Source organism: Hemiscyllium ocellatum, chromosome 2, assembly GCF_020745735.1.
Source record: "Hemiscyllium ocellatum isolate sHemOce1 chromosome 2, sHemOce1.pat.X.cur, whole genome shotgun sequence".
Taxonomy (NCBI): domain Eukaryota; kingdom Metazoa; phylum Chordata; class Chondrichthyes; order Orectolobiformes; family Hemiscylliidae; genus Hemiscyllium; species Hemiscyllium ocellatum.
The window spans coordinates 107,385,562-107,412,703 of record NC_083402.1 but is presented as its reverse complement, the minus strand read 5'-3'; the positions used below and the strand labels follow the sequence as shown (position 1 = coordinate 107,412,703).

The 27,142-nt window shown below is 40.4% G+C and overlaps 1 protein-coding gene across 2 annotated transcripts in view; it reads left to right on the top strand.

Moving 5' to 3' along the window:
* Nucleotides 1-5,608: 5,608 nt before the first annotated feature.
* The window catches only part of LOC132824474 (E3 ubiquitin-protein ligase UHRF1-like), a 177,086-nt gene continuing 155,552 nt past the window's right edge, over nt 5,609-27,142 (top strand). Inside the window, exons 1-2 of one of the 2 annotated variants that reach the window (XM_060839043.1) lie at nt 5,609-5,770; nt 6,095-6,258. In XM_060839043.1, the coding sequence (XP_060695026.1) occupies nt 6,106-6,258 (153 nt within the window). In that variant the 5' untranslated portion in view covers nt 5,609-5,770; nt 6,095-6,105. Of the gene's footprint in view, nt 5,771-5,874; nt 6,259-27,142 lie in introns of those variants that run through there. The other variant, XM_060839034.1, reaches the window with a different exon arrangement.

Here is a 27,142-nt window from a genome sequence, read left to right as displayed (position 1 = left end):
AACAAGTACTTAACTTTATTTCCTTGTTTATATAGAGGTTTTTTGATGAATTCTCACTTTCATATGCCACAGCATCCTTTTAGTATGCAGCTCTCTCAAAGGATTTAAAAAATAAATCCAATATGTCACCTCATTGTAGTCTTTCTTTTCACTCTGCTCTTGGACGACCTTACCTGAAATTATGTTTAAAAGGCTCATGAGATAGGATCCCCACTCTCACAAGCCATGTTGGTTTGCTTCAATAAGATGATTCTCATACAGACATTTCTCAAGCTGGCTCCTGATGATTTTTTTTTAAAAAATAGGGTAATGATGTTATACTGGCGGAGTGTCTGCAAGTGAGTTCACACTAACCTTCAAAGTCCAGTTGGCTTTCTAATTGGCACATTCACACAATTACATAAATTTAACAACTGAAGAGGACACTCTTACCTTCACTATGTTGTGATAAATCAATTTTATTATCATTCCACTATTCTTTCATTAAAGCTTTTCCTTCATTGTTGCTTTGTAACTACAGGTGAAAAAAAAATATTTTCATTAAGAGTTTCCATCTAACGGAGGAGGTTTCAAATCATTTCACATTGAACAAGCTGCTCTGACAATCCTGCTCATCCTTTGACAGCCGTGACAAATTTCACCAGAGTGGCTGAGGCCAAACAAAACTTTTTAAAAAGTGTCAACTTTCCCTGTCTCTTGATGTTCATGGATCCTTTAAAAAAATCTCAAAATCTGGACCTACATTTTCACCAAAAACTCATCAATTCTTCCTTTGGCCACAGAATATCTATGTAGCGAATTTTGTTGAAATCCATCAATTAGTTTTTGAGATGCATTGCTTACAGAGAAGCGGACCCAACAAATCAACCAAACAAAATTTGAAGAAGCTTGAGGAATATATTTTAAAAATTCTTTATTCAATATTGCATGAAAACAAAAGTATCCTATACCAGAAATGTTTTTCACAATTCAGGATTCTTGATTGACAAGTGAGTCAAAGATTATCAGGGATATGTAAGAATATGGAGTTGAGGTCACCATTGGATCAGGTGACCTTATTGAGGGGAGGAGCAGGCTTCAGCGGCCAAATGGCCTACTCATGTTCCTAATTTGTATGTTCACATGTATGTTCTCTTGCCGGAGAGAATCAGGTAGAAAAAGAATATAGCTATGCAATGATTGCAGGCTTAGTGCAGATAACAAAACACAATGTCACAGGCATGCATATCAGATCTGCTATCTAGAGGAACTGCGTATATATCTATTGTATAGAGAAATGAAGAAGGGTCACTCGACTTGAAATGCTATCTGAGGGGTTGATAGATGGTATCTAGATCTATGTGTTTGTTTATGGTGCTGTGGCTGGAGTGCCAGGCCTCTAGGAATTCTCTGGCATGTCTTTGCTTAGCCTGTCCCAGGATAGATGTGTTGTCCCAGTCGAAATGGTGTTTTTTTTTCCTCCGTGCGTAGGGCTACGAGGGAGAGAGGGTCGTGTCTTTTTGTGGCTAGCTGGTGTTCGTGTATCCTGGTGGCTAACCTTCTTCCTGTTTGTCCTACGTAGTGTTTCTGGCAGTCCTTGCAGGGAATTTTGTAGAAGACATTGGTTTTGTCCATGGGATGTATGTGCCTCACCACCCACCTTCAACAACATAATCTACAAACAAACCAACGGCACACCCATGGGATCTCCGCTATCAGGATTCATAGCAGAAGCAGTAATGCAAAGTCTAGAACAAACAGCCCTACCAACCATCAAACCAAAAATCTGGGTCCGCTACGTAGATGACACCTTTGTCATCACAAAGCGAAACAAGATAGAAAAGACATTTAACATCATCAACAACACCCTCACAGGTATAAAGTTCACCAAGGAGGAAGAAACCGACAACAAACTCGCATTCCTGGATGTCACAGTCGAAAGAACGGACAACGGAGAACTACAAACCTGCGTATACAGAAAACCGACAAACACTGACCAAATACTTAACTACACCAGCAACCATCCCAACACAAACCACACAAACGAAACTGTATCAGAACACTATTCCAACGAGCCACATCACACTGCAGCACAGACTAACTTCGGAAAACAGAGGAGAACCACCTATACAGCATATTCAAGAAGAACAGATACTCAAAAAATACAGTCTGCAGATTCCTCAAGAACAAACCATGACAAGCAGACCAAACACAGCCAGAGACCCTAACCACCTTACCATACATCAAAGAAGTTTCAGAAATGACAGCCAGACTACTAAGACGCCTCGGAATCCCAGTAGCACACAAACCCACCAACACTCTCAAACAAAAACTAACAAACTTAAAAGACCCAGTACATCCCATGGACAAAATCAACGTCGTTTACAAAATTCCATGCAAGGACTGCCAGAAACACTACGTAGGACAAACAGGAAGAAGGTTAGCCACCAGGATACACAAACACCAGCTAGCCACAAAAAGACATGACCCTCTCCCTCGTAGCCCTACACACGGAGGATAAAAACCAACATTTCAACTAGGACAACACATCTATCCTGGGACAGGCTAAGCAAAGACATGCCAGAGAATTCCTAGAGGCTTGGCACTCCAACCACAATGCCATAAACAAACACAGAGATCTAGATGCCATCTATCAACCCCTCAGAAAATGAACAGGAAATGACATCACCACAAACCCCAGGAACCCCATCCAGGACAAACATATAAATAGAAAGCAGGAGACAACAGCTTCGCTTCACTTGAAGGTCGCCACTGATGAGGTTACCTGGCCAGGAAATGAAATGTCTACAGCTCAGCGAGCAAACCTATACCCTAAACCTCAACCTGAGCTACAAACCTTGCAAAAAAAACCTATACAGCCGCAACATGACCTCCCAACTCCTGTATTCAATACTCTGACCAAAAAGGAATGCATACCAAACGTCGTCTTCACTATCCTATCTATCTGCAACTCCACTTTCAGGGAGCTATGAACCTGCACTCCAAGATCTCTTTGTTTAGCAACACTCCTTACGATCTCACCATTAAGTGTATAAGTCCTGCTGAGACTTGCTTTCCCAAAATTCAGCACCTCACGTTTATCTAAATTAAACTCCATCTGCCACGTCTCAGTCCATTGGCCCATCTGATCAAGATACTGTTGTACTCTGAGGTAACCTTCTTTGCTATATATTACACCTCCAATTTTGATGTCATCTGCAAACTTATTAACTATACCTCTTATGCTCACTTCCAAATCATTTATATAAATTTTGTAAAGCAGTGGACTCAGAACCAATCCTCTGGTACTCAATGGTCACAGATCTCCAGTCTGAAAAACAACCCTCCACTACCACCCTCTGTTTTCTAGCTTTAAGCCAGTTCTGTATCCAAATGGCTAGCTCTCCCTGTATTCCATGAGATCAAACCTTGCTAACCAGTCACCCATATGTAACCTTATTGAATGCCTTACGTAAGTCCATATAGATCACGTCTACCACTCTGCCCTCATCAATCCTTCATTACTTCTTCAAAAAACTCAATCAAGTTTGGGAGACATGATTTCCCATGCACAAAGCCACATTCACTATCCCTAATCAGTCCTCGCCTTTCCAAATACATGTACATCCTGTCCCTCAGGATTCCCTCCAACAACTTGCTTATTGGCAGGAAGCATAGGGATTGTCAGGGATTCCACCCTAGAGGATGTTTGTGCAACTGGAAAGCTGTTACCAGTAAAGTAACTCCCTTGATTTTGTAGCTTATAACAAATTTGGTTCAGATTCAAAAATAGACAACAAATGTAATGTCAAGAAAAACATCATGCTGATTTCAGCTGTGACAAAATTAAATTAAGCAATGAAGACTTATGTTATGGCATCAATACATAGCAATTAGGGAACAGGCCATTTAGGAGTGACCTAGATTCTAGGCTATCTGTGAGGACTGTGAATTCTGAGGGAAGAGGATTCTAACAGCCAATTGTGCATTGTTCTTGTCGGTACTGATGGGATCCAGGTAACAGACCATGGACAAATGAAGGTTAGAATCCCTACAGTGAGAAAGCAGGTTATTCCATCCATTGAATCCACATTGAGCCTCCAAAGAACATTTCACCCAGATCCACCCCACTCTCCTATCCCTGGAATTCTAATTCCCATGGCTAATCATCTAGCCTGAACATCGCTGGACTCCACAAGGCAATTCAAGAGAGCAATTCTATCTAACCTGCACATGTTTGGACTGTGGGAGGAAACTGGAGCACCCAGAGGAAATCCATGCATGCGAGACATGGGGTGAATGTGCAAACTCCACACAGACAGCTGATTGAGACTGGAATCTAAGCCGGGTTCCTGGTGCTGATTGACAGCAATGCTGACCCACTTTCATGAATGTGCAAAATATCCAAGATTAGGGAAATTAGTGAACTAAATTTGTAGCAAAGGCCTAAGGAAGGGGTAGATGAGACCTGAGAAGGTATTAAAAAGCTAACAGCTCCTCACAAAGTTGGATCAGTGTGCTTATGAGGTAATGAATGTGAGTGTGCAAGAGTGTGTGGAGGGGATGTTGCTATGACCAGAGTCTTTCTCTGTTTAAACCTATGAGTTTCTATTCAGAAGGTTTTACCATACTTACTCCTCTGAATTCCTGCTTCACTTTCAACATTCCTCTGTAGCACTACGGGTCACTTTTATACTGCACAAGGTATCCTAGGTTGTTGGATGAAGAAACTTTTATGTACACTTTTCATGCAGTTTCAATATGTGTGCCAAATAGGTACAGATTCTGTAGTAAAATGCCAGATATCTGAAATAAAAAGCAAATGCTGTAAATACTTGGCAGGTCTGACAGCATCTGTGGAGGGAGAAAATGAGTTAAGGTTTTGAGTTGAACGTGACTTTTCTTTTGATGCAGTTATTTGTAAGATACCTTTGACACAAGACTTGCAAATCAAGTTCTCTACTTCAAGTGTTGTCATGGCAAGTAGTCACCAGGAAGATTGATAAAACATTTCAAGGTCTTCCTCAAAACCTGGTTGAAAGAAATGCACCATCCCCACCAATTTGTGGGAATTTCTCATCCACAACAATGGCCAAAACTGGATTAGTTGCTTCTGAAAAAGGATCAAATGTTTTGGGCATCTGTGAAGGACACAAGTGGAGGCCAAACACAAACTGCTGGAGAAAGCAGAAAGCCAAGATTCCTAGTCACCTACCTCCCATCTTGGCAGGGGGTGCCAATGCAGTATTTTTAATTTCTCAGGGACTTACAAACCTGCAGTACAACAAAGTTATCCTAGGTCCAGAAGAATTATCAGAGTAGAAGGAAAGTTTTGGCTGATCGATCTGGCATTAGATTTATTTGAATACTTTGTTAAATGATTGCTCCCCTACAACAACAGATCTCAAACGTCATTTTATCAGGAATATTGGACTGTCCTGAGGTGTGTGGATCCAACGGTGTGGGATGGGGAGAAAGATAGGAAGGGAAGACGCTCGTCGAAGTGAAGATTTTGGAAATATTCCTATTAAAATCGAGAGAGAACAAACAAACAGACATACGAAACCAACTTTTAAAAAAAATGACTGGAAACAAGGCGGAGTTTTGAGTTTTCCTGCAGCCCGCCAAAAGGAGAAAAACCAGTAATCCGAAACGAGAAGACAGTCCAGGAGCGGAAAACTATAGAAGCAAATTTATGTGCCAGAGTAGTGGAGGACATCAATGTCTGAAGCGTATAGTGACAATAAATAATTATTGCTCTGACATGTTTTAAAAGAAGGACGTTTCTAAGGTGAATGGACCGGTTTTGAATTTTGAAGGTTTTTTTTAAACATCCTCCTCGAATTAATTATCATATGTTCGCGAGATTTGCTTCTAGCACTGTGACCCCATGTGTGTCTGCTCCTAGTTCAGTAAACAACACACTGACTCAGAGCTCTTACTCTCAGCGGAGAGGGGCTGGTGGAAATTATTCTATCCCCCTAACCCAAAAATAAAATCCCATTCTTAACGTTTTTTAAAAATTGTTTTCAGCAACCCTTTCTCCTTATTCGCTTGCAGCCGGTTACCTGCGCTAATGTTATTAATGTCATCTTACTGTTTTGCTTTTGGTTAGAAGAGAGGAAAATGTGGATTCAAGTCCGGACTATCGACGGCAAGCAAACGCGCTGCGTGGATGATTTATCTAGGTTGACCAAAATTGAATGTTTGAGATTAAAAATCCAAGAAAGCTTCAATGTGGACCCGGAGTGCCAGCGCTTGTTTTACAGAGGCAAACAGGTAAAACGATATGTTAAATAATCTACGTGAAACAGAAAAATGGGAAACTCATCTGCTTCAGTGTAGCTTATTGCTGCTTCCTGTTACAAAGTAACCTCCCTAGTAAAACGAAAATGTTCAACCCTCCATTTACCTCGTTTCGAGGAAAGATTGTGATCAGAACTGGACACTGATTCTTACAATGTATCTGCGTCCCCTTTAGGGTGTGGGAGAAGGGGAGAACCAATTTCATGCAGTATGCAAATTAATGGTTTCGTCGTGATTCCTGCATTTTTTTTGTTTAAACCTCCTCTACTTCAAAAAATATTTAATTTCTGTTTTGACCTTTTTATTGTTGGGGAAGGAAGGCTTTGTTTGTTTTCAAAGTGCATTGTTTTTAGGGCTTTTCTTTGCGGTTCTGCTACTTATCCGCGCCACCAGGCCATTGGATGGTTTATTTATTTTGTGTGTTTTATTGGTTTGGGGAAGGCGGTGGGAGCGCTCCCTCTTGTTGCCCGTGCCTCTATCGGCATTAAGCCATGTTCATGGAGGCCAGCCGGATCTATGGTTTACTCAACATGTTTCAGCTCAGGCCCTGAGGACAAGCGGGAAAGGAAAGGGGGTGGGGTAGAGTGGAGAGGGAGGAAGGTGGTTGTTGCCGCCTTTTGTGTTGATATTTTTTTTGGGTGGATGAAGGTTCTTATATCGTGTGTTCTTCCAGAATTAAGAATGTTTGCAGCCTTTTAATTTCGTAATGTTATTTTCTATAATATTTGTGTGACCTGAGAGAGGGGTTCCCAAATTGACTTGGGTAAGATTCAGATGGATGCGGCTACAGTGTACGCAGACACAGTCCAATTGCTTCCATGTCCGGCTGTGGACTGAGGAGTTAATCCGTTTTAGGGCCTGGAAATATGCATCACACGAGTTGCAGGCATTAAATCTGCGCCTTCTTTCCTTCCCCACCCCCTCCCTACTACCACCTTGTGTTGGGGTTGCTGGGGGAGGTGAGAAGCTAGTCTGTATAGATCGCCCTCTAGCAGCTCTGCAGTGAAGGCTTTGTGTGTGTGTGTGTGTGTGTGTGTCTCCCCCAGTGCTGCGCCGCAGCTCACTTACTCACTCCCAGCCTTCTCCGGGAGGCTGGTTATGGCAGTTTTAGAAATCACTTCTCTCGATTCATGTAATACCCACACGCCTTACTTTCGAAACGGTTATGTACTGAGACCCTCGTTTGATTGTTGCGGTGAACCCAACCTTTTATAATTCTTTCTTCCGTTTTTGTCATTAAAAAAACGATAAAGTTGGGAAATTCACGTAAATGTCCCCTGTCGCTTCCAAGTAGCACGTGTGTTTTATTGAGCAGAGAAGCATCTTTCCATATCTTGAACACTTGTGGCGAAAATAGCGTCAGAGCCGTGTGTGACTTGTGTTCATTCATAAATAGCACAACGTAAATTATGCGTTGGCTCCTGTTTTCTCTTCAGTTCGGATTCAAATGTGTAAACGATTTTGAGAAGCCATATGAAAAGAAAAATAAACATTTTATGTTCAGATAAGCAAAGTACTTATTAATTTAACACAACTTTCACTTTTTTATTGGAGCTGTTTATGGTGATTATGGAATTTAAACGTGAAGGAAGGAGTGTTCCATGATTTGAAATGTTGCAAGCCACCATGTTTCAATTGGCTTTGAGTTCTCACAGTTAACAGAGAGGGACTGTGGACTTGACGAGGTGGATGTCACTTGCGAAAATGTAAAATTAGAGTTTAGTGTTAGTAAGTGCAACTAGATTTTTTTAAAATCAAGAATTAAATAATGCATGGGCTTTGTGATGTTACCACATACTCCAAAGGTCAGTATCTAAAAGTTGCCTTCAGTTGCCATGGGTCAAAGGAAGCCAGATTTTCATTATTGTTTGGGTAGCAGTGAGGAAGTCCTATTGTTTCATGCTAGTATGTACCTTCTTCCAAGCAGCCCTCCTGTGTAGATAATTTTTAATCAACCTGTTCAGTGATATTATTACCTATATACACTTCTGGAAACTTGGTGAAACACTGCAGTATAAGTTTTGTTGATACATGCTTGCAGTTGATAGATTTATTGTAATACTGTACCAGCTGAGACTCTGAGCCTGATTTTAAATTGGAATTGCTTCATGACAATGTTGTTTTCCATCGTACATGGAGAATGGAAGTGTAATGGTGCCTTGTTGTGGTTTCAAGTTAATAGCTGTTTGAGAGAGTTTTTGAAAGAAGTGTTTGTGGAAGGCTTGACTATAATTTACATTGACACCATGTTTTTATGATAAACAGGAAGTTTCTAGGTTGGACTAGAAGGAAGTGGTGTAGTTAATAGAAGTTATGGTGCAGCTCAGTTAGTCTATGCTAGTGTTTATGTTGCGTGCTCCACTTTATCCAACATTATCAGCATGTCCTTCTATTTCATTTTCCTCTTGAGAGCTACCTTATCAAACATCATGTGTTTAAAACTTCTGTTAGGTCAGCCTTGAGTTGTTGTTAAATGGTACAAGATTAGAGGAATTAATTTACAGAAATGCTGTACGATAGGTACTTCACATCTAAGTATTATCAGATATTATCCTTAGGTTGATTTAATGGATCAGTCAGCTGACTCATGAGTTTCTTCATTGTTACCTGATTGCTGGTAAACAGTTAAACGTGATTAAAACAATTCAGAAGGAAATGTTCTAGCTAAATTGGAATGTCTTTTATTAATGACTGAGGCTGTATTCTCTACATGCTGTAGTGTCTTGTTAATGAGATCTCAAATACATGGTCCCTGTCAAAGGTCACCTGGACAGAGGTGATGCCACAGTACAGCACCAGGTAGTACTTTCCATCAAACCCCTATCCCAATCTCCTCTTAGTTTTCCTGACAATTCTGACCCTGTGTATTGTTACTTTGAATAACCAAAAGATAATTGGAAAAGGTCCTGTTAATTATCAAGCTCTCAACTCTGTGGCCACAGATAGGGTGCACACAAAGTGCAGTCAGAGTAACCCTCTAGATAACTAAGTAGAGGCTATAGTGTCCTGCTGTCAACAGTTTTGTGAAACTACATTTATACGAGTGATGCATGACATGGATGAACTCCCAGTAAAGGCCATGAAAATGCAAGTATCCCAGGAACCCTTAAAAGTTTTGTTGCATGGGGAAAAATAAGCACTACCGCAGTTAGGCGGTAGTGTGGGGTTAATTTTAAAAATAAATAAATAAACAAACAGAGCCTATCACACAGCATTTAAAAAAAAGTTTTGTTGCACGCCTCTGTGTGCATAAAAGGATAGAGAGGAAATTTAGCGAGGCCTACCAAGTTAGGAGCGAGTTGTTTTGTGGTGTAGTGGTAATATCTCCCAGATCTGGGTTCAGATCCCACTGTGGCATATGGTGGAATTTAAATTCAATTAATCTAGAATTTAAAGCTCGCATAATTACGGGCATTAATGAAGCTAGCATTGGGTGTCATTATACCTCATCTGGTTCACTGCCTTTTAAGGAAGGAAATCTGTCACCCTTACGTGTTGTGGTCTACATGTGACTCCAAGTGCAGAGCTCTTAACTGCCCTCTGAAATCACCTAACAAGCTACTTAGTTCAAGGGCAATTAGAATTGGACAATGAATTCTGGCCTTCCCAGTGATGCCCACATTCCTTGGAATGAGAAGCAAAAATCAAAGCCAATGAGAAAATCAATTTGGAGCAACATTAGACAGGAATTCTCCATATGCCTCCGTGTCCTCAATGACTGTGCAACTTAGCTGTTACATGGCTCTGACCATTGACTGAAAGCAGTGTCAGAACAGTTGCCTTCGATATTGGTGATCCAGTCACAGTAATTTTTAGCCAAGATTCTACTTTTAACTGCTTTCATCCAAAAAAAATCATTTGACTATTTGTTTTGTTGCCATTAAATAGAATCTTTTCTAACAAATGTCTTGACGGGTTACTAACTTGAAATCATTGCTTTCTCAAAGTAATTTACTATACATGAAATGTTTTGAAATGTGATAAAACAATATATTATTGCCATTGTTAATCAGTGCCATTTTAAAAGTTACTCACTCTCAAGGTATTTGAATTCATAATCCTACTGCCATATACAGATATCACTTTTATTTGAGAAATAAAAATATTTTTGGGTATTTAAAGTATTAGCCCTTTATTACAAGTAATCTTGCATTTTTTAACTGTTTCAATAGATCAGATCTCGGACTGAGGTTTCAAATGCTGTGAGAAATAATGATTTTAAGCTTTATCAGAATGCTTCTTTTTACCATAGTGCATAATTTTTCAATACCATATGCAGTTGAAATAGCGTAATGGTACCCTAGAGGTACTTTTTGTTCTCCTAAACTTGAGAGCTTGGAATTTCCTGAATCGCGCTTAATGCAAAAATTGTTTTGTAATTTATGCGAGTTTCTAAGCCATGTCATTTTGGTTTCAGAAAAATTTCCAGCAAAGGCCATTTTGCCTGAATCAATCTAAATGAAATGTAGGCCAACAGGGGCAGCAGCGCATTAACTGTCATTATGGCTTGTTCTTGGAGCCTTTTGTTTCTGCTTCTCTTCCTTCTGTATTATTAAGAGCAAAATGGATACACCATTTGGAACATCATTCCGGTTTCTCAGTCTGATTGTCTCATCCTAAGCATGTTGAATGTGGGCATGGTATGAAAAATTAGATGCACTGGAATCAACAATACTGCATGATGATATGATTCACCTGCTGCACATCCCATTTTTGACAGATACTGACTTGACGGCTGAGAATTTTTGGGCGTTTATCCATGTTGTGCATCACTTGTATAAATGTCGGAATCTCATGCGAGTTAGTCTTTTGCATTGTTCTGAATGCTGAGCCAAGCCTTGTAAACGAGCAGCCGTGTGAGATATCGAATAGTTACATTGCTTGGAAGTAAAGTGAACAAAATTCATATTTACCAACATGTCAGTGTAAAAGAAATATAATGGGAAGAAAAATTCAGTACAGTTTTAGTAATGTGCTTTTCATGCTCCCAAAATGTCACAAAGTCCTTTACAGCCAGTGGAATTCTTTTTTGAAGTGTAGTCACGGTAGCAATGTCAGAAACTTGGCAGACATTTTGAATATAATAATTCTAATGAACAGTAATATAATATTGACTGAAATGTGCAGGAACTTCTGTCTCATTGTTAGCATTGTCACCTTGATTGCACTTCTTAAAATGCGATGTGGAGGTGCCAATCTTTGAGTGGGTTTGCAAAGTCAAAAATCACAGGGCCACCAGGTTATAGTCCAATGGATTTATTTTAAAACACTAGTTTTCAGAGCACTGCTCTTTAACATGTGATTTCAAATAAACCTGTTGGACTATAACCTGTTGTTGTCTGAGTTTTGATCTTAAAATGTTTCTGCTTCTCAGTTTTTAACATAGCTCAGTGGGATTGAGTTAGAAAGTTCTGGTTTCAACCTGGGTAGATTCATAAATGTGATCCAGGATGGTACTTCAGCACAGTCCTTAAAGGTGTAATGCACTTGGAGATGCTGTCTTTCAGATTAGATAGTTAGGTTAGCTAAGATTCTATTTGTCGTCAAGTGGCTGGAAGGACTTCATGGCATTAACAGGAAGAGAGAAGCAAGTTACATTATACTATCAGATGCATAGGATTTCTCCTGATCTACTTAATTTGTTTCCCTCAACCAACAGCGTAAAAAAATAATAATCAGATCAATTACTGAGTTTTGAGCAGATTTGTACCTCAGGTTGAGGTTCTGAATGTAGGTTTGTTTGCTGAGTTGGAAGGTTTGTTTTCAGACGTTTCATCACCATACTAGGTAACATCAGTGAAGCTTCATCCAGAGACTCATTGATGTTACCTTGTATTGTGACGAACCATCTGAAAATGAATCTTCCAGCTCAGCAAGCAAATCTACATCCAAGATCAAATAATGTTATAATGGGATTGTGCTATGCGCTAACTTGCTACTGTGTTTCACTATATTACAACAGTAGATACACTTCAAAAATATTTCATTGACTTTGAATCACTTTAGGATGTCTGTAAGATACAACATATACAACAGTGCTTTTATGGACATATGAACAAGGAGCAATCATAGGCCACTTGTCCCTTTTGAGCCTGCTCCACCATCCATTAGGAACATGCCTAATCTGAAGTTAACCATCCCAGCGATACCGAAGGTTCACTTTAACACTCCCTCAGTTAATCTTTCCTCCAAGTTGATCCAACTGACAATCTGGTGATGAATAATTAGATAGAGTCTTTCAAAGGGTACCCGAAGGTTGGTTGTGTTTAACTAGAAATAGGGGGCATAGCCTCAAAATAAGGAGTTGCAGACTTAGGACTGAGTTGATGAGGAACTTCACCCAAAAGTTGTAAATCTGTGCTGTTCCCTACTCGATGAAGCATTGAGATTGTCTCTTTGAACATTTTTAAGGCAAAGATATGTTGACTTTTGAACAGTAAAGGAATTAAGGATTATGGTTAGTGGCCGGGTAAGTGGAGCTGAGGCCACAAAAAGATCAGCCATGATTTTATTGAATGGTGGAGCAGGCTCAGTGGCCAGATGGCCTACTCCTTCATTTGTTCGTCAGTCCTTTTGTAACTTGAACTCCACATTCCTGCATATCCCAGTGATCTTTCAAGAATCTATCTACCTCTACCTTAATTTTTTTTAAAACAAAATATTGCTCCTGTTGATTAAAGACAAATGTAATTTTTTCTTACTCATTGACTGAATGTGGGTATTACTGGCTCATCCAGGGGTTCCTCGTCCTAGTTGCCCACAGGGCAGTTAAGAGTTTTCCACATTGCTAAGAGTCTGGAGACACATGTAGGATCAATTAAGGACAGCTGTTTCTTTCCTTAAAAGGCAAAGTGAACTAGATGGTTTTCTTGGTAATTAACAATGGTTTCATGATTATTATGAGACTCTCAATTCCAGATTTTTACTGAATTGATATTCTGCAATCTGCTATGCCAGGATTTGAACCCTGGTCCCCAGAACATTACCTGGGTCCCTGGATTATTAGTGATAATACTACTACCATCACCTGGTATTATTATCCCTGTAGGAACTGCCACAGCAACTGCCAATCCATTATTGCTTTGATGCAAACTTCAAAGGATCTATAATCATAGAATCCCTGTGTAGAAAAAGGCCATTTGGCCCATTGAATCTGTACCAACCCTCCAAATACCATCCCATCCTGACTCAAATTTACCTCCATATCCCAACATTAATCCATCTATATGCAAATCCTTGAACACTGGAGGGCAATTGAGCATAGCCAATTTATTTTACCTGCATGTTTTTCAACTGTGGGAGAAAACCAGGGCACCTAGTGGAACCCCATGCAGACATTGGGAGGATGTACAAACTCCACACAGTCTCCTGATGCTGTAATTGAAACTGGGTAGTAGCTGCAGTGAGGCAGCAGTGCTAACCACTGTGTGCAACTGTCTGTGTGCCTAACTTGAGGCTCCATAAACAAGCTTCTTTCTTCTTTAGCCGTTCCTTGGGGTTGCTGGAGTTTTACGTCCACTGTATTGGTGGAGTTGAGAGCAGGTGTGAGTTGCTGCTCCTGAATAATCAAGTCCTGAAACCGCTGGTGGGTGTTATGCTCCGAATTTTCTATGCTTTTTCTGCTGTTTCCACTTTGCCTCCCCAGGCTGCTCTGGGTGACGCTCAAAGTGGTTGACACCTTATGGGAATTTCTTCACTTTCTGCTTTCTAAGGCAAGTGATTCCCACACATTGATGGGATGTTGTATTCATTTACAGAGGCTTTCAAGGTGTCCTTGTGGCATTTCCTCTGTACTCTTAGTGATCACTTACTACTGCAGAGCTCAGTATGTAGCACTTGTTTAAGGATAGTGTGATACCTGCCCATCACAGCTGATAATGTGTGATCAATGCCTCTACTCGGGATATTAATCTGGGAGAGGATGCTCATGTTAGCGCACTTACACTTCCAGTGGATTTGCAGAACTTGGTGAAGGCAGCATTGATGATAACCCTCTGCAGGGATTTGATGTGTTGGTATATATGGTCTGAGATTCTGATGCATACAGGAAGATGGGGACCACACTATGACTACAAATTTGATATCCAGTTTGATATCTCGGATGTCCCTCACTCATCCAGGGGATGAGCTGGCATGCTGGAGTTGATATTGTTCTTCATCAACATCTGCCTGCAGCGACAGGAGACTCCTAAGGTATGGGAAATGCTCCACTGCCCAGGGGTTTGTCATGGATTTTGATGTTTGGGGGCACTGTTGTTTGGCAAGAGTAGGCTTGTCAAGAAACTTTGATTTCTCGATATCGAATGCATTCTTTCTTACGTCTCGGTGAATACAGCAACAGTGATTTTCAGCTCTGCCTCAGAATGTGGTGCGAAGGTGTCTTTTGTGTTTTGGAGCTTGATGACTGAAGTTGGAGTGGTCTTGGTTCTGGTCAGGAGGCGTCATAGTTTGAACAGTTTCCCATTGTCTCACTGTTACACCCACACCATACTGACCAGATCCTCATCTTTTAACCTTCTCACCATTTGAACCATATCCAATATTCAGGGAAAAAATGAAGAAAAGGTAGTTGAAAATGATAAATCTGACAAAAAAAATGCAATAATTGATGAATGGTTGATCTTGTGTTCTGCATCAAACAGCAGCAGCTGCTAATGAGGGAACATGATGACTTTGGGGAGAGGAACTTGACTAACCGAGCAAACACACAAGTTTGGCACTGAGGGTTGCCATGGTAACTTGTGTTTTGCATGTAGGATACAGAACTTCATCCTTGAATTGTTGTCTAACATTTGCGAATACTGTTGACCCAAAGTAGTTGATGGTTCAGGGATTATTAACCATAATTGTCCATTTGGTTGTCTTTGACTGTTGTTTCAAAGCAAGTTTATCCGGATGGTCATAGTTGAACAATATTACATTCATAAATAGGTAGATAAGGAGAGAGGAAAAAAAAGAAGCCATCAGTTGTTGTTAATGAAAGGAAAATGTTGTCTATTCCTTGTACTCTGTTAAATGGCAGTTGTGTGCTTTTTTTTGTGTTGCAATAGTCTTTATCAGTGAAAGCCTGGAGGCAAAACTAGTGGTACAAAAGCACAAATAGCAAACGTGTCTGGAATTATCAAACATTTTGTGATTCGGTGTGTTCTCTGAATGAAGAATGTGCTTTTATATTTCTCCCGCAAGCTGCCAGCAGCAATGCAGACGTCATGGGTTATAACTTAGCTCATGACGCACTTCATCTGGTAAGTTGTTCATGATCTTGTAGTATTTGGCACAGAAATGGGTGTAGTAGTTACAGTCAGGTAGTGCACTTTCGCACCCGGGATATAGCTTTGAATGAATTCCAGATATACTGGACAGAATGAGATTTGGAGGAATAAGTTATATCAAGACAGTAGTGAAGAATGTTTGTTTTGAAGGTGCATTGAACGGATCCATTTCAAATAACTGCTTCTGGAAATGAATGCAGCACATAAACATGCCACACATTTTGAAGAGACGGTCCATTAATTTGCAGACTTGCTAGTGAAATTTAGAGTCAGACAATGATATGACACAGAATAAGGCCATTTAACCCATTACATCTGTGTGCGCTCTTTGACAGAGATATTCAATTTTACCTGTTCTCTTGTTCTTCCCCTATAGCTTTGTAAATTTCTTCTTTGACAGTGTTTATCAGGTACTCTTTTGAAATTTACTATTGAATCTGCTTCCACTATCCTTCTGGGCAGTGTTTGCCAAGCCACAACAACTACTGTGCAAAAAGAAATTGCTCATGTTGTGCTTTGTACTTTTGCCAATTGCTTTAAATTGGTGTCCTCTGATTTCTGGCTCTTTTGCCACTGGAAATAATTCCTTTTTATTTCCTTCATCAAAAGTCTTCATAGTTTTGAGTTATTCTATCGAATTTCCTCCGAATCTTCTTACTTTTAAAGGGAACAATCCCAGACGCTCCAATTTCTCGTCATAATTAACATGTCTCGTCCCCAGGACCATTCCAATAAACCTCTTCTGTATCATTACCAAGGCCTTAGCTTCCTTTTGAAAGTGTGGTGCCCATATTTGAACACTTCTGCAGCAAAGACCTAATAACCTTTTTTTAAAAAAGGTTTGGAGTAACTTTCTGCTTTTGTACGCTACCTCTGTTAGTAAAACAGATGGCCCTGTGTACCTTTAAACAGCCAGTTTTGATTATGCTGAAGACTTATGCACATATATTTTGGGTCCTTTTGTTCGTGCACCCCCTTTTAAAATTGCATCATTTGGTTCATTGCCTCTACTCCTTTCTTCTGACCAAAATGTATCACTTCTCACATGAATCTGTGATGAGTTTGTTTATATCATCAGCTCATCCTCATTCTGTTGAATTCCAGCTTTAGTGGTGACCGTTAAAATTCACTGAATCAAACAAAAACAAAAATCAGGCCAAGCGAATCAGAGTTCACAATGGCTCGGTATCTGAAAGAGTAAACACTGGTATATTCTCAAAGTTGACTCTTATCTTCAAAGCTAATGCTTTCAGAAATAACCTGCTTCTGACAAGAGTAACCATACTTTTATGACTATTCACTTCCACGAAGTAAGTATAGCAGCTTGTTCTTATTATTTTGTATAGGAGATAAAGTGTTCTCCCTCCTCAGTTGTTCGTATTGGCTAATCTTCCCCTCCAAGATGAATGTGACATACACATTGCTTCACTTTTTTAAAAAAAACTGAGAGTCTTCTTAGCTTGTACCTACCTAACCGCCAGCTGCCTGAGTAGAGTCATGACCATGTCATCTACACTGATGTAAGGACAGTATGGAAGAGACATTCCTTTAAATGGGATTTTGAGCCAAGGCTCTATCATCATCCTACTTTGGATGTAAAATGTTCCAGGGCCACAAGGACAGGATGACTTCTCAGGTCTTTTGGGCGTTTAGCTAACTTTGGAAAAATGATTGCCATACTCCAGAGTATCCAGCATGCATGGGGAATAGGGGTTGCTGCTTAGCTGAATCTGCTGTTACATGAGAAATACATAGTGGCAGCTGAGAGTACTCAACTTGCTGTCACAAAATGCATTTTAAAAAAAAGTACCCAGGACCACTTGTAAATATCAGTATATCTGGCTCAGTAGGTGACTCTGACTTTATCAATAAGCTCAGTATTGAACTAGCTTTAATAAAGCATCTACTTCTTTGTTCCCTTAAAATCTGTAAAGTCCCCTTTTGAGAATTCCGAATGTTTGGCATCCAGATAATGTGGTCTTTACTGTACTTAGTGTGGAGCCCAATAGTTTACTGTTGTATGACTGTCGTGTGACTGTTTTAACAAGAGTAGCTCCATTTAGAACAGAGGTGAAGAGGAATGTCTTCACTTGGAAAGTGGTGAATGTTTGGAATTATCTAGCCCAGAGGGCTGTGGAAGTTCAATCATTTGAGTATATTTGAGGTTGACAGAATTCTAGGTTTTAAAGACATAGAGGATAAGAAAATAGTGTGGGAAAATGTCCTGCAGGTACAAGATCAGCTGTGATTAGGGTGAATGAGGGACCTGACTCCAAGGGCTGAGAGGCTAACACGTGTCCTATTCCCGTGTTACCCTGGAGTTTTGACAGGAATCCATTGGGTGTAAAATGTTGTGTGTTCTTTGCTTTGTGTTTCATCTTTTTGGCATTTCTGTCTCAAAGAGGAATCTGAGCAAGATGAAATTTTTAAGGAAAGAAAATACAACAAATTGATCTTTATATCTACAACAGCATGCATTTTAAACAAGGCAAAGTAGTGAGACGTAGTTGGCTCATTTTTGGTTTTTAGGGAGTATCACAATCGGCATTCATGCCCTGGCTTAGGGTTGGTCAAATTGCTCAAGGTTTTCCATCCTGGTTTGCTATCCAGTGTTGGTAGATATCTTCTAATCAACGTATTCAGAGATGTTACTAACATATACCTGGAGCAGATGGGACCTTTACCCAGGCTGCTTCATTCAGAGGTAAGCACACTACCACTGCATTGCATATACCCCCTGCACATCTTTGGGGCAGGGAGTATATGCCCCTGGGACTCCTGGCTCAAAGGCAGGAACATTACCACAGCACCACAAACATCTGTACATACTTTGGAATCAACCTATTCAGAGACGTGATTACGCACTTCTGGACTAGGTGGTCTTGAATCCAAGTCTCCTGAAAAGACTTGTTTATTCTGTCAAAATCCAGGATTGAGCCAGAGACCTTTAGATCTTTGGTCTAATGCTGTTCCAGCTGAGGTATTTTGCCTGTTAAGACTTTTACATGTGGCAGGTATTTGACTTTTTTAATGTTATTCCCCACCTCTGGAGCAGTTAGGACTTGAACCCAGACCCCTTGGATTAAAGGTAGACACCCCTGTCTAATGGTTATAATGGATGTGTCACGATGCCTCAATTGTGAAGTCCTTCACTCTTACAGACAGTTAACTGCTTTCAGAACATTGTCATCATTATGATTGTAGACCTGTGAGCAGGAAGTGCTTTATGTTTGCCTGTGTAGATGGGCCTGCTGTGAAACATAGGCAGAAGGCCTTGCAGGAGAACAAACACCATCTTGTGGTTGAAAACTGGTGTGCTTTGTGTTTTTTTGTCATTGCCCGTCGCAATTCAGTGATTGATGTAAGTCAGATTGACAGACATGCAGCCTGCGCCCAGAATTGGTACGGTGCTAACCTGGGCTGGAGTAATGTTGTGGGGCTGTGAGAAGGAATGCTATTGCTGCATCATTCTAAAGCCACTTTGCCGGGGTGCCATTGATTTTAATAATTTCAAAGGTTTGCTAGTCCTGCATTGAACTTGGGAGCCAATGTATCACAACAAGTTAATAAACCCAATTAATTATGCATATGAAGGCTAATAAAGTGACAAAAAAAATTCATCCAAATTGCACAATGGTTTGAAATAGCCAGGTCTCTTCACAAACAACAAAAGCATGCATTTGTATTGAGCCTTTGTAGAAAATGCCCTTCTGGTGCTTCATAAAAGGGACTGGGTCTTGGAGATCCGAAGTCATTGCTATTCTGGAAATCTCTGCCAACAGTTGCTGCTTGTGGAGTATTTGGAATGCACCTCCAGTACATTTAGAGCATTTAGTGTGCACACCCAGGACATTTTGTTGCTGTGCTAGCAGTTTTAGTGTGTCAGCATACTGACACCTTAACTTTATAAAATTCCCAGAAAAGCTGTCAAGCTTGTGGAGACAATGCCAAGCGTTGAAAATTCTCTTGTCTTCAGTCACATCCTGCATGTGCTTTGTGTTAATTTTCCTGTATCTCACCCCTCCATGCATGTTATTCTGGGGTCTAACCCTAATATCTATTATCTTGTACACTGTCGAAATGTTTTGAACAAAATAAGCAGCAACTTATATGTAATTGTGATTCGTAGACCTGTTTTATAGTGCATTAACCTTCTTTGTGCACATTGTAAAGAGCATATTTTGGGCATCTTTCCTGAGCCTGTCATTCTCCAACAGGTACATTAGGTGTTTCAGTGAATTATTTACCATATCATCATCAGTTCAAACTTGTTGGTTACTGCAAGTGTTTTAGCATCTGGTTCAATTGAACATTTCATAAAGAGTACTTGATGTGACAGAAGGAAGCCTCACTTTAGTGTTTTGGGTAAGACTGTGCTGTCATGCAGTCTTGAGGAGACACTAATGAATTTATGAGGGTTACTTGTGTGAAAATTGCATTTGTACTATATTAATCTCAGTTACTCTGCACCTGCCCCCCTTGAGGTAATGGAGAGCTATTGGCTCAACATATTTAATGGGTAACCATACATATTTAGAAGTTTCCACGTCTGTGTTCATTCAGTGAATGTTACAGTGTTCTTCTGGATTTGGAAAGGCAACTCCATTTGAGGAATGAATGTGTTTGCAGCTGCTTGTATGTATTATGGTGAGAAGATGATTTTTTTTTGCTGTGCAGAGTTGACTGGCTCGTTGACTGTGGTTTTCAGGCACACTTAATTGTTAATTTCTTGAGGTACGGGAGTTTACACAGAAGCAGTCAAAATATAGAACTGCAGGACTAATGGTACTCCCAAAAGTGGAGAGCAACCAAAATTGGCAAAATGATTAAGTAATATGCAGATTGTGTTGTTCACTTTTAAATGTCTCTTTTTAGAGAAGGGAAGTAAATCATGCAAATGTGAAATGTAAGCTCTTAATATATATTGCATATCTAGTAGATAGTGGATTGTTTTGATTATAGCATAACGTGGTATACATATCCTCTGGTGCTAAATTGATAAGTGACATGAAAAATAGATGAAAAGAATCAGCAAATCAGTTCAAATCTATCTGCTGGAGACACCAGTTGGCAGATTTTGTATGAAATATTGCAGTACTGTTTATGCTTGTTTTTGTCATGGGGCCTCTTTTGCAGGCTTTTGCTATTTGCCAGAGAAATTACATAGGAAAGTTTGTTTCACTGAGTGTTGGGGCACTCTGCTCACTAATACTTCTGTTTTCAGCTGCACATGGTTGGTTCAGTTCCAGATAAAGGTCAGCTTGGCAGGTTTAGTTTCTTCCCATCTTAGCAGATACTGCTTCCAATGTTATAAACGTGCTTGGGCTGCAATTGCTTAATGCATTTCACAGCTTTTAACAAGTCCTCAGCTGATTCTTGTTCTCCTGTCACCAATGTGCATGAAGGCAATCTGGTTTTCTGTACATTTAATTGGGCTGATATTTCTGTTCCTCCTTTGAATGTGACCAGCTGCTGGTGGTAGCTATTGACCGATTTGCATTCAGAGTAAGCTTTTGCGTAAGCATGATCTATTTGTCAGCTTTACCTCTGAGTCAGAAAGCTTTAGGGCTGTGCATTGCCCGATCTTTTGAATGGGAATTCAAACTGAGGTTCCTTTGCTCCCTGCGTGGACATAAAGGTTCACCTGACACTACACAGCTATGTGCAGGAGAGTTAACCCCACAGTTCTGAACAATATTTATCCCTCAAACGACATGACTCATGATTTTTTTTGTTTGTGCGATTGCTTTGTGTATGATGAAAACAGTGACCACATTCAAATTTGGAGTACCCTTTATTTGTTCTTTCCTCAGCTAGTTTCTAATTTGGAATTTGCCTTTAGCAATGTTACAGAGCAAGACTGGACTCCATTGCATAGTGGGATTTTAGAGTGAGATTTGAGTGTGTGCAGGGGCAGATATGTGAGCAATGTTTAAGAGACAGTTAGATAGACACGTGACCAGGCAGGAAATGAGAGGGGTGCAGACAGATAAGATTGGTTTAGATTGGCATCATGGCCAGTACAGGCATGGTGGACCAAAGACACTGTTCCTGAGCTTTATTGTTCTATGTTCTGTATTGTGCAGAAAAAAACAAATGTTTCTACGCATTTTGATTTGAGCTGTCTGGCATGTCAGACTGAGAACAGCACAAGTTCACACACTTTGTATAGCGTATCCCCTTTGGGATCTACGAGCTGGCCCCAAAACCCAGCAATGCCAGTATTCAGGTGTAGTACTTTTGGACTTTTGTTTGCAGAAGCTTTGTAGAATTATAATATATGCATGCAACTTAACTATAGGATCGATTTGGTAACCTGCTGTACATTCCTGAAGAAGGGCTCATGCCCGAAACGTCGATTCTCCTGCTCTTTGGATGCTGCTTGACCTGCTGCGCTTTTCCAGCAGCACATTTTCAGATGCTGTACATTAATGCAATGCTGAGCTCTGTTCGTTATAGAATTGATGTACAATTCTTCAATTGATAAATGACAGTTGAGTTGCAAGCTGTTTTGTAAGTTGGACATTGATGAGTCACTTGTTTAAAAATCAACTTGTTTGGACATTTATGATTATGAAACATCGACGTGACCATCACGTCCTGAGCTTGGATGTGAACTAGATTTTCTGGCCCAGAGGTAAGGATAAGGAGACAATGACTGTGCCACAAGACTTCAGATTTCTTGTGGATGCTACATTTGGCTGAAGAAACCTTTCTGTTAATTATATGCACCTTTCCACCCCCTCACCCAATCCTTTAGCAATTCCCAGTTGCAGTTTTTAGAATTGCTGCCCACCAGTCAGATGCTTGCAATATTGTTTCACTGTTAGCCATTTGTCCACACAGCATAAACCCAAGGAAATTTGAGCATAGAAAAACTATTCTCCAGTCCAGGGTTTCTTTTTGAAAGAAATCAGTTATCCCAGGACGACAGGACTACCAAGACCCCTTGATATCTTTCTATTCTGTAAGAAGAGTATGCATTCACTCGTAATTTCTGGCTCCCATTCCATCACCAGTTTTGTGCCCAAGTTAACACAGTTCCTGTTCGTCTCCAATGGAACTCGAGTGGATGCATTTTGGAAACTCGTACGTAGAACATACTTCACTACTTTCATCAAGCTTTTCCACCATTTCACCAAAGAACTTGGTCAGGTCAGTCGGACACCTTTAATACATCACTGCTCCCACAGTAGATTCCAGTCTCCTTCCCAGCCACCCAGTTGCACTGAAACTGTATGATCCTTGGTCATTGGCTGAGTTTCAAGTCCCATATGTATCTCCAACACCACAGATTTTGAACTATTCAATATTACTGACTCCATGCCACTAAAGTGCTTATTTATTCCTCATCAACCCTCAACTTGATTGTTCTACTGTCCTGAAACCTCCCCCAGGTCCAAAACACTATAGCCAGATCTGCACCAGGTCCCACTCACCCATCACTGACCTACTGTTTCTTCTCTCCCTGTAATAATAAACTAAAAGAATTATTCTGAGCAAATTCCTTCATGGTTTTGCCAAATCCTGTCTCTGCAATGCACATCAAGCTTTGTATTTGCCTTCCACCAAACCTTGTAGCCCTCTGCCTCATTTTGAAATTATGCAATCCTCCATCTTCACCTCGCTAGTTGCAGCTCCTTTGGGGGGGTTTGCCTTCATTCTTCTCCCTAACCTTTGCACATTCACCACTCTGCTGTTTTGAATATCACCTCAAAACCTTCTCCTTGTGTGGCTTGTGCTGTGCTTCTGACTGTTTGTGGTGTCGTACAGGATATTTTTGTTTGTCAAAGGTGCTAAATAAATGCAAGTCTATGTATTCGCTATTCAGATTATTGTAACTGGACTGATATGATCAATTTTAAAGAGAAATTCCCTTTTATATGCAGTGTGCATTAAGTATTTTAATCAGTCTGTTTAAACATGTTATGACAAATCTCTGGGACTTGAGCCTGGACTTTCTATGCTAATGATGGAGGTCCTACCACTACACGACAAGTGCCCGACCACTATGCCACAAAATCCCCAACACACATTTATATATTGTGGAGCTAATAGATTTTGTTAGTGGAGTGTGAAGTTAGTTTTTGTTTAATTTTTTGTGATTATAGAGCTGGGATTTGGGAAATAAGTAGTACAGGAGTCTGTGACTATCTTGCCAAAATCAAATGGTCTGCTGTCTCTCCCTTTCTCTCTCCATCCTGCAACATATGGTATTACTTCCTTTTCATCTCTTTGGCACCAATCACCACTCACCATAGGAAGTACATTTCTAGGGGTGTAGAAGCCCTCCTTGAGCAGATGGCATGCTCATCTTTGCCTGGAAATAGCAGCCATGGAAATACTGGGCATCTCTCAGAGCTACCAAGTTGGCGGTTGAGTCAGAGGACTCGACTCGAGCAGTAGACTCTGTGCTCTGGCACACCCTTCAAGCCCATCCTGAGCCTTGTTCCTTCAGGCAGGAAGCCAGGATAGTGTGGACAATCACCTCACCCTCCTCTTCCCACTCCTCCCAGATGGTGCGTGGCTCAAGTCTGACTCACGTCAGGAAGCTCAAAGAGTAGGTTAAGGGTTAGTGACCAAATGGCGCACAAAGCTATCCTCCCTGCCGAAGACAACTCAATCAGCTTGTCCGTGGGTCCCATGACAGGCTGTTGAATTTGAGACAAAATAAACAGCAGAACAAAATTAATGAGTAAAAATACAAGAAAAACTTGTTTTAAATGTCTGCTTTGGACTTGAAAGTCAGCATTAGGCCATTTCTTCTACATCACCCCCTTGCAGGGCTGTTTTGGGCACCTTGTGCCAAAATGTGGGAGCTCCTGATGCCTACAGTGTCCTGAAGGTTCTTCTGATGGCTGAATTGAAGCGGAAGAAAATGATGCTTACTGTAATTTTTAATTTCTGTTGAAAATGCTCATGTCAATGCATGCATTGGCTAGAGCTTTGTAATTGGCATCACCACTTTGGTGAGGAAAAGAGAGCTGGTCTAGATTTCCTCCTGTTGATTACTGTCAGGTCACCCTGCTGGAACTGTATTGCTGTTGATTGTTGAATTAGAATGGCATTATTTTGTTTATCCTTTTTACATGCTTCCAGTCAGCAATTGTGGGTGTATCTACACCCAACAGACTGCAGCATTTCTCAAGAAGACAATTCACCATCATCTTCTCCAGGGCAACAAAAGCCAGTCACACTGACATCCATGAATGAATTTTAAAAAAAAATATACAATGCGTGGCGCTGATTTCTCTGTTTAGATTATTGTTTCTGACCCAGCCTTTCCGAGCTGAGCATGGATAGATTGTCTCGGATCTGGATTATGAATGGATCAAAAGAATATTTCAGTTTGGGCTTGAATTAGAAGTTAAACAAAACACTATCTCACTGGCATTTTCTGTAAAGATTGCTTTTTTTAAAATATCAGTTTTGGTGTTGCTAATTTTTTTTTCCCTGTGATTCAAATCTAGATAGCAAAGTCATATGGTCAGACTGTCTGTCATGAATGTAGAAACTACAATAGAAAATCTGATTGCAAAAAATTGTAAATCCTGAGTCTGGAGTGTAACTCCATCTCGTCAGCTGAGAGGCTCATCAAGCAAACATGGCTGATGCAAAACCTCAGCCAGACAACAATTGTTTCCATGGTACCTCCTATCCTCTGGTTCATCCAATGTCATCAAAAAACATTTTTTGACCATGCAAAAGCTATTTAATTTTTAACAGCAGGATTCTAATGCTTCAGAAGAGAGTGCGGAGGTTTGGATTTGTCTTCCGCTATGTATAAGCAAGCCTCTCAATGATTTGCTGTAGTCATGATTTGGAGATGCCGGTGTTGGACTGGGGTGTACAAAATTAAAAATCACACAACACCAGATTATAGTCCAACAGGTTTAGTTGGAAGCACACTAGCTTTCGGAGCGACGCTCCTTCATCAGGTGATAGTGGAGGGCTCGATCGTAACACAGAATTTATAGCAAAAATTTAGTGTGATGAAATTTTACATTGAAAAATAGATTGTCTGTTAAGCCTTTTGTTTTAAATTTGGTAAGGCTTTTTTTAAAATTTCATTTTTAAACTTGCTGTAGTGTTAGTGTTCTGCAGGCAAGTATCAGCTACTTTCTGTGTGCCTTGATCGCAGATATCAATGAGGCAAGAGAGTACTCAGCTTGTACGTTTTGGAGCATTTTGATCGAGGAAGGAGCATTTGACCAGGGCACTTCCTGCTGTTCTTTGGAACAAAGGATCTTTCATGCTCAAAGTGGGTAAATTCAGTTTAATAGCTTGACTGAACAGTACTCTCTCTCTACTGCATCAGTGGGCCTATTTAGATGGTGAGCCTGAAAAATGCAGCATCTCGCATTTGTCTGAATTAAACTCCATCTGCCACTTCTTAGCCCATTGGCCCATCTGGTCCAGATCCTGTTGTAATCTGACGTAACCCTCTTCGCTGTCCACTACATCTCCAATTTTGGTGTCGTCTGCAAACTTACTAACTGTACCTCTTATGCTCGCATCAAAATCATTTATGTAAATGACAAAAAGTAGACGACCCAGCACGATCCTTGTGGCACTCCACTGGTCACAGGCCTCCAGTCTGAAAAACAATCCTCCACCACCACCCTCTGGCTTCTACCTTTGAGCCAGTTCTGTATCCACATGGTTAGTTCTCCCTGTATTCCATGAGATCTAACCTTGCTAATCAGTCTTCCCATGGGGAACCTTGTCAAATGCTTTTCTGATATCCAGAAAGAATACATCTACTGCTCTGCCCTCATCAATCCTCTTTGTTACTTCTTCAAAAAACTCAATCAAGTTTGTGAGACATGATTTCCCATGCACAAAGCCATGTTGACTATCCCGAATCAGTCCTTTGGGCCAAAGGTCCCATTTCCACACTGTAGGGATTCTGTCAATTCTGTGATGTTTGGCATAGTGTCATCTTTGAACATTACAGTTTAATTTTGCTCATTTGGCTGTGCAACCCACTGTCACCATGAATCTTGTCTTCTCCAGTCTTGTGGCTTTCATTAAAACTGTTTTGAGTCTTTCCATTCCACTGTTTGGCTTCTAGGTATGTGCAATTCATGAGGGCTTCATTGAAGTGTAGCTTAATAGGTGCTAATGTTTTGTCACTGTCTGATGATGAACTGTTGCAATCTGTTTTGGCAGAGGCTTTTCTGACAGGTTAAGCAATCTTGGTCTCTTTCATTCCAGAAAGCATTTGTACCAACTGGCTGTTGCTTTGAAACCTTTACTGGACTCTGGCTTTGATTTGGCCCACATGAATGAGTATTGGAACATTGTATTTCTGGTGGTAGTGAAAGTATTCTGATGATTTTTGAAAGCCCATTCCAATAAAATGCTGCTTCTGACTAGACCAATGACTGGACGTTGTTCTTTACGCATTCAATCTTGAACATTTTTTTTCAGTCTTCCTGTGGCTGGGAATCTGTTTTACCTCACTTTTTCTGCACTGATATCTATCATTCATGCACACCAGGCATTTCCAAATCCAGAAATTAATTCTGGGAACAATGTGACCCACTAATTCGCATATGGACCCTCTGAGTAGTTGGAGTCAT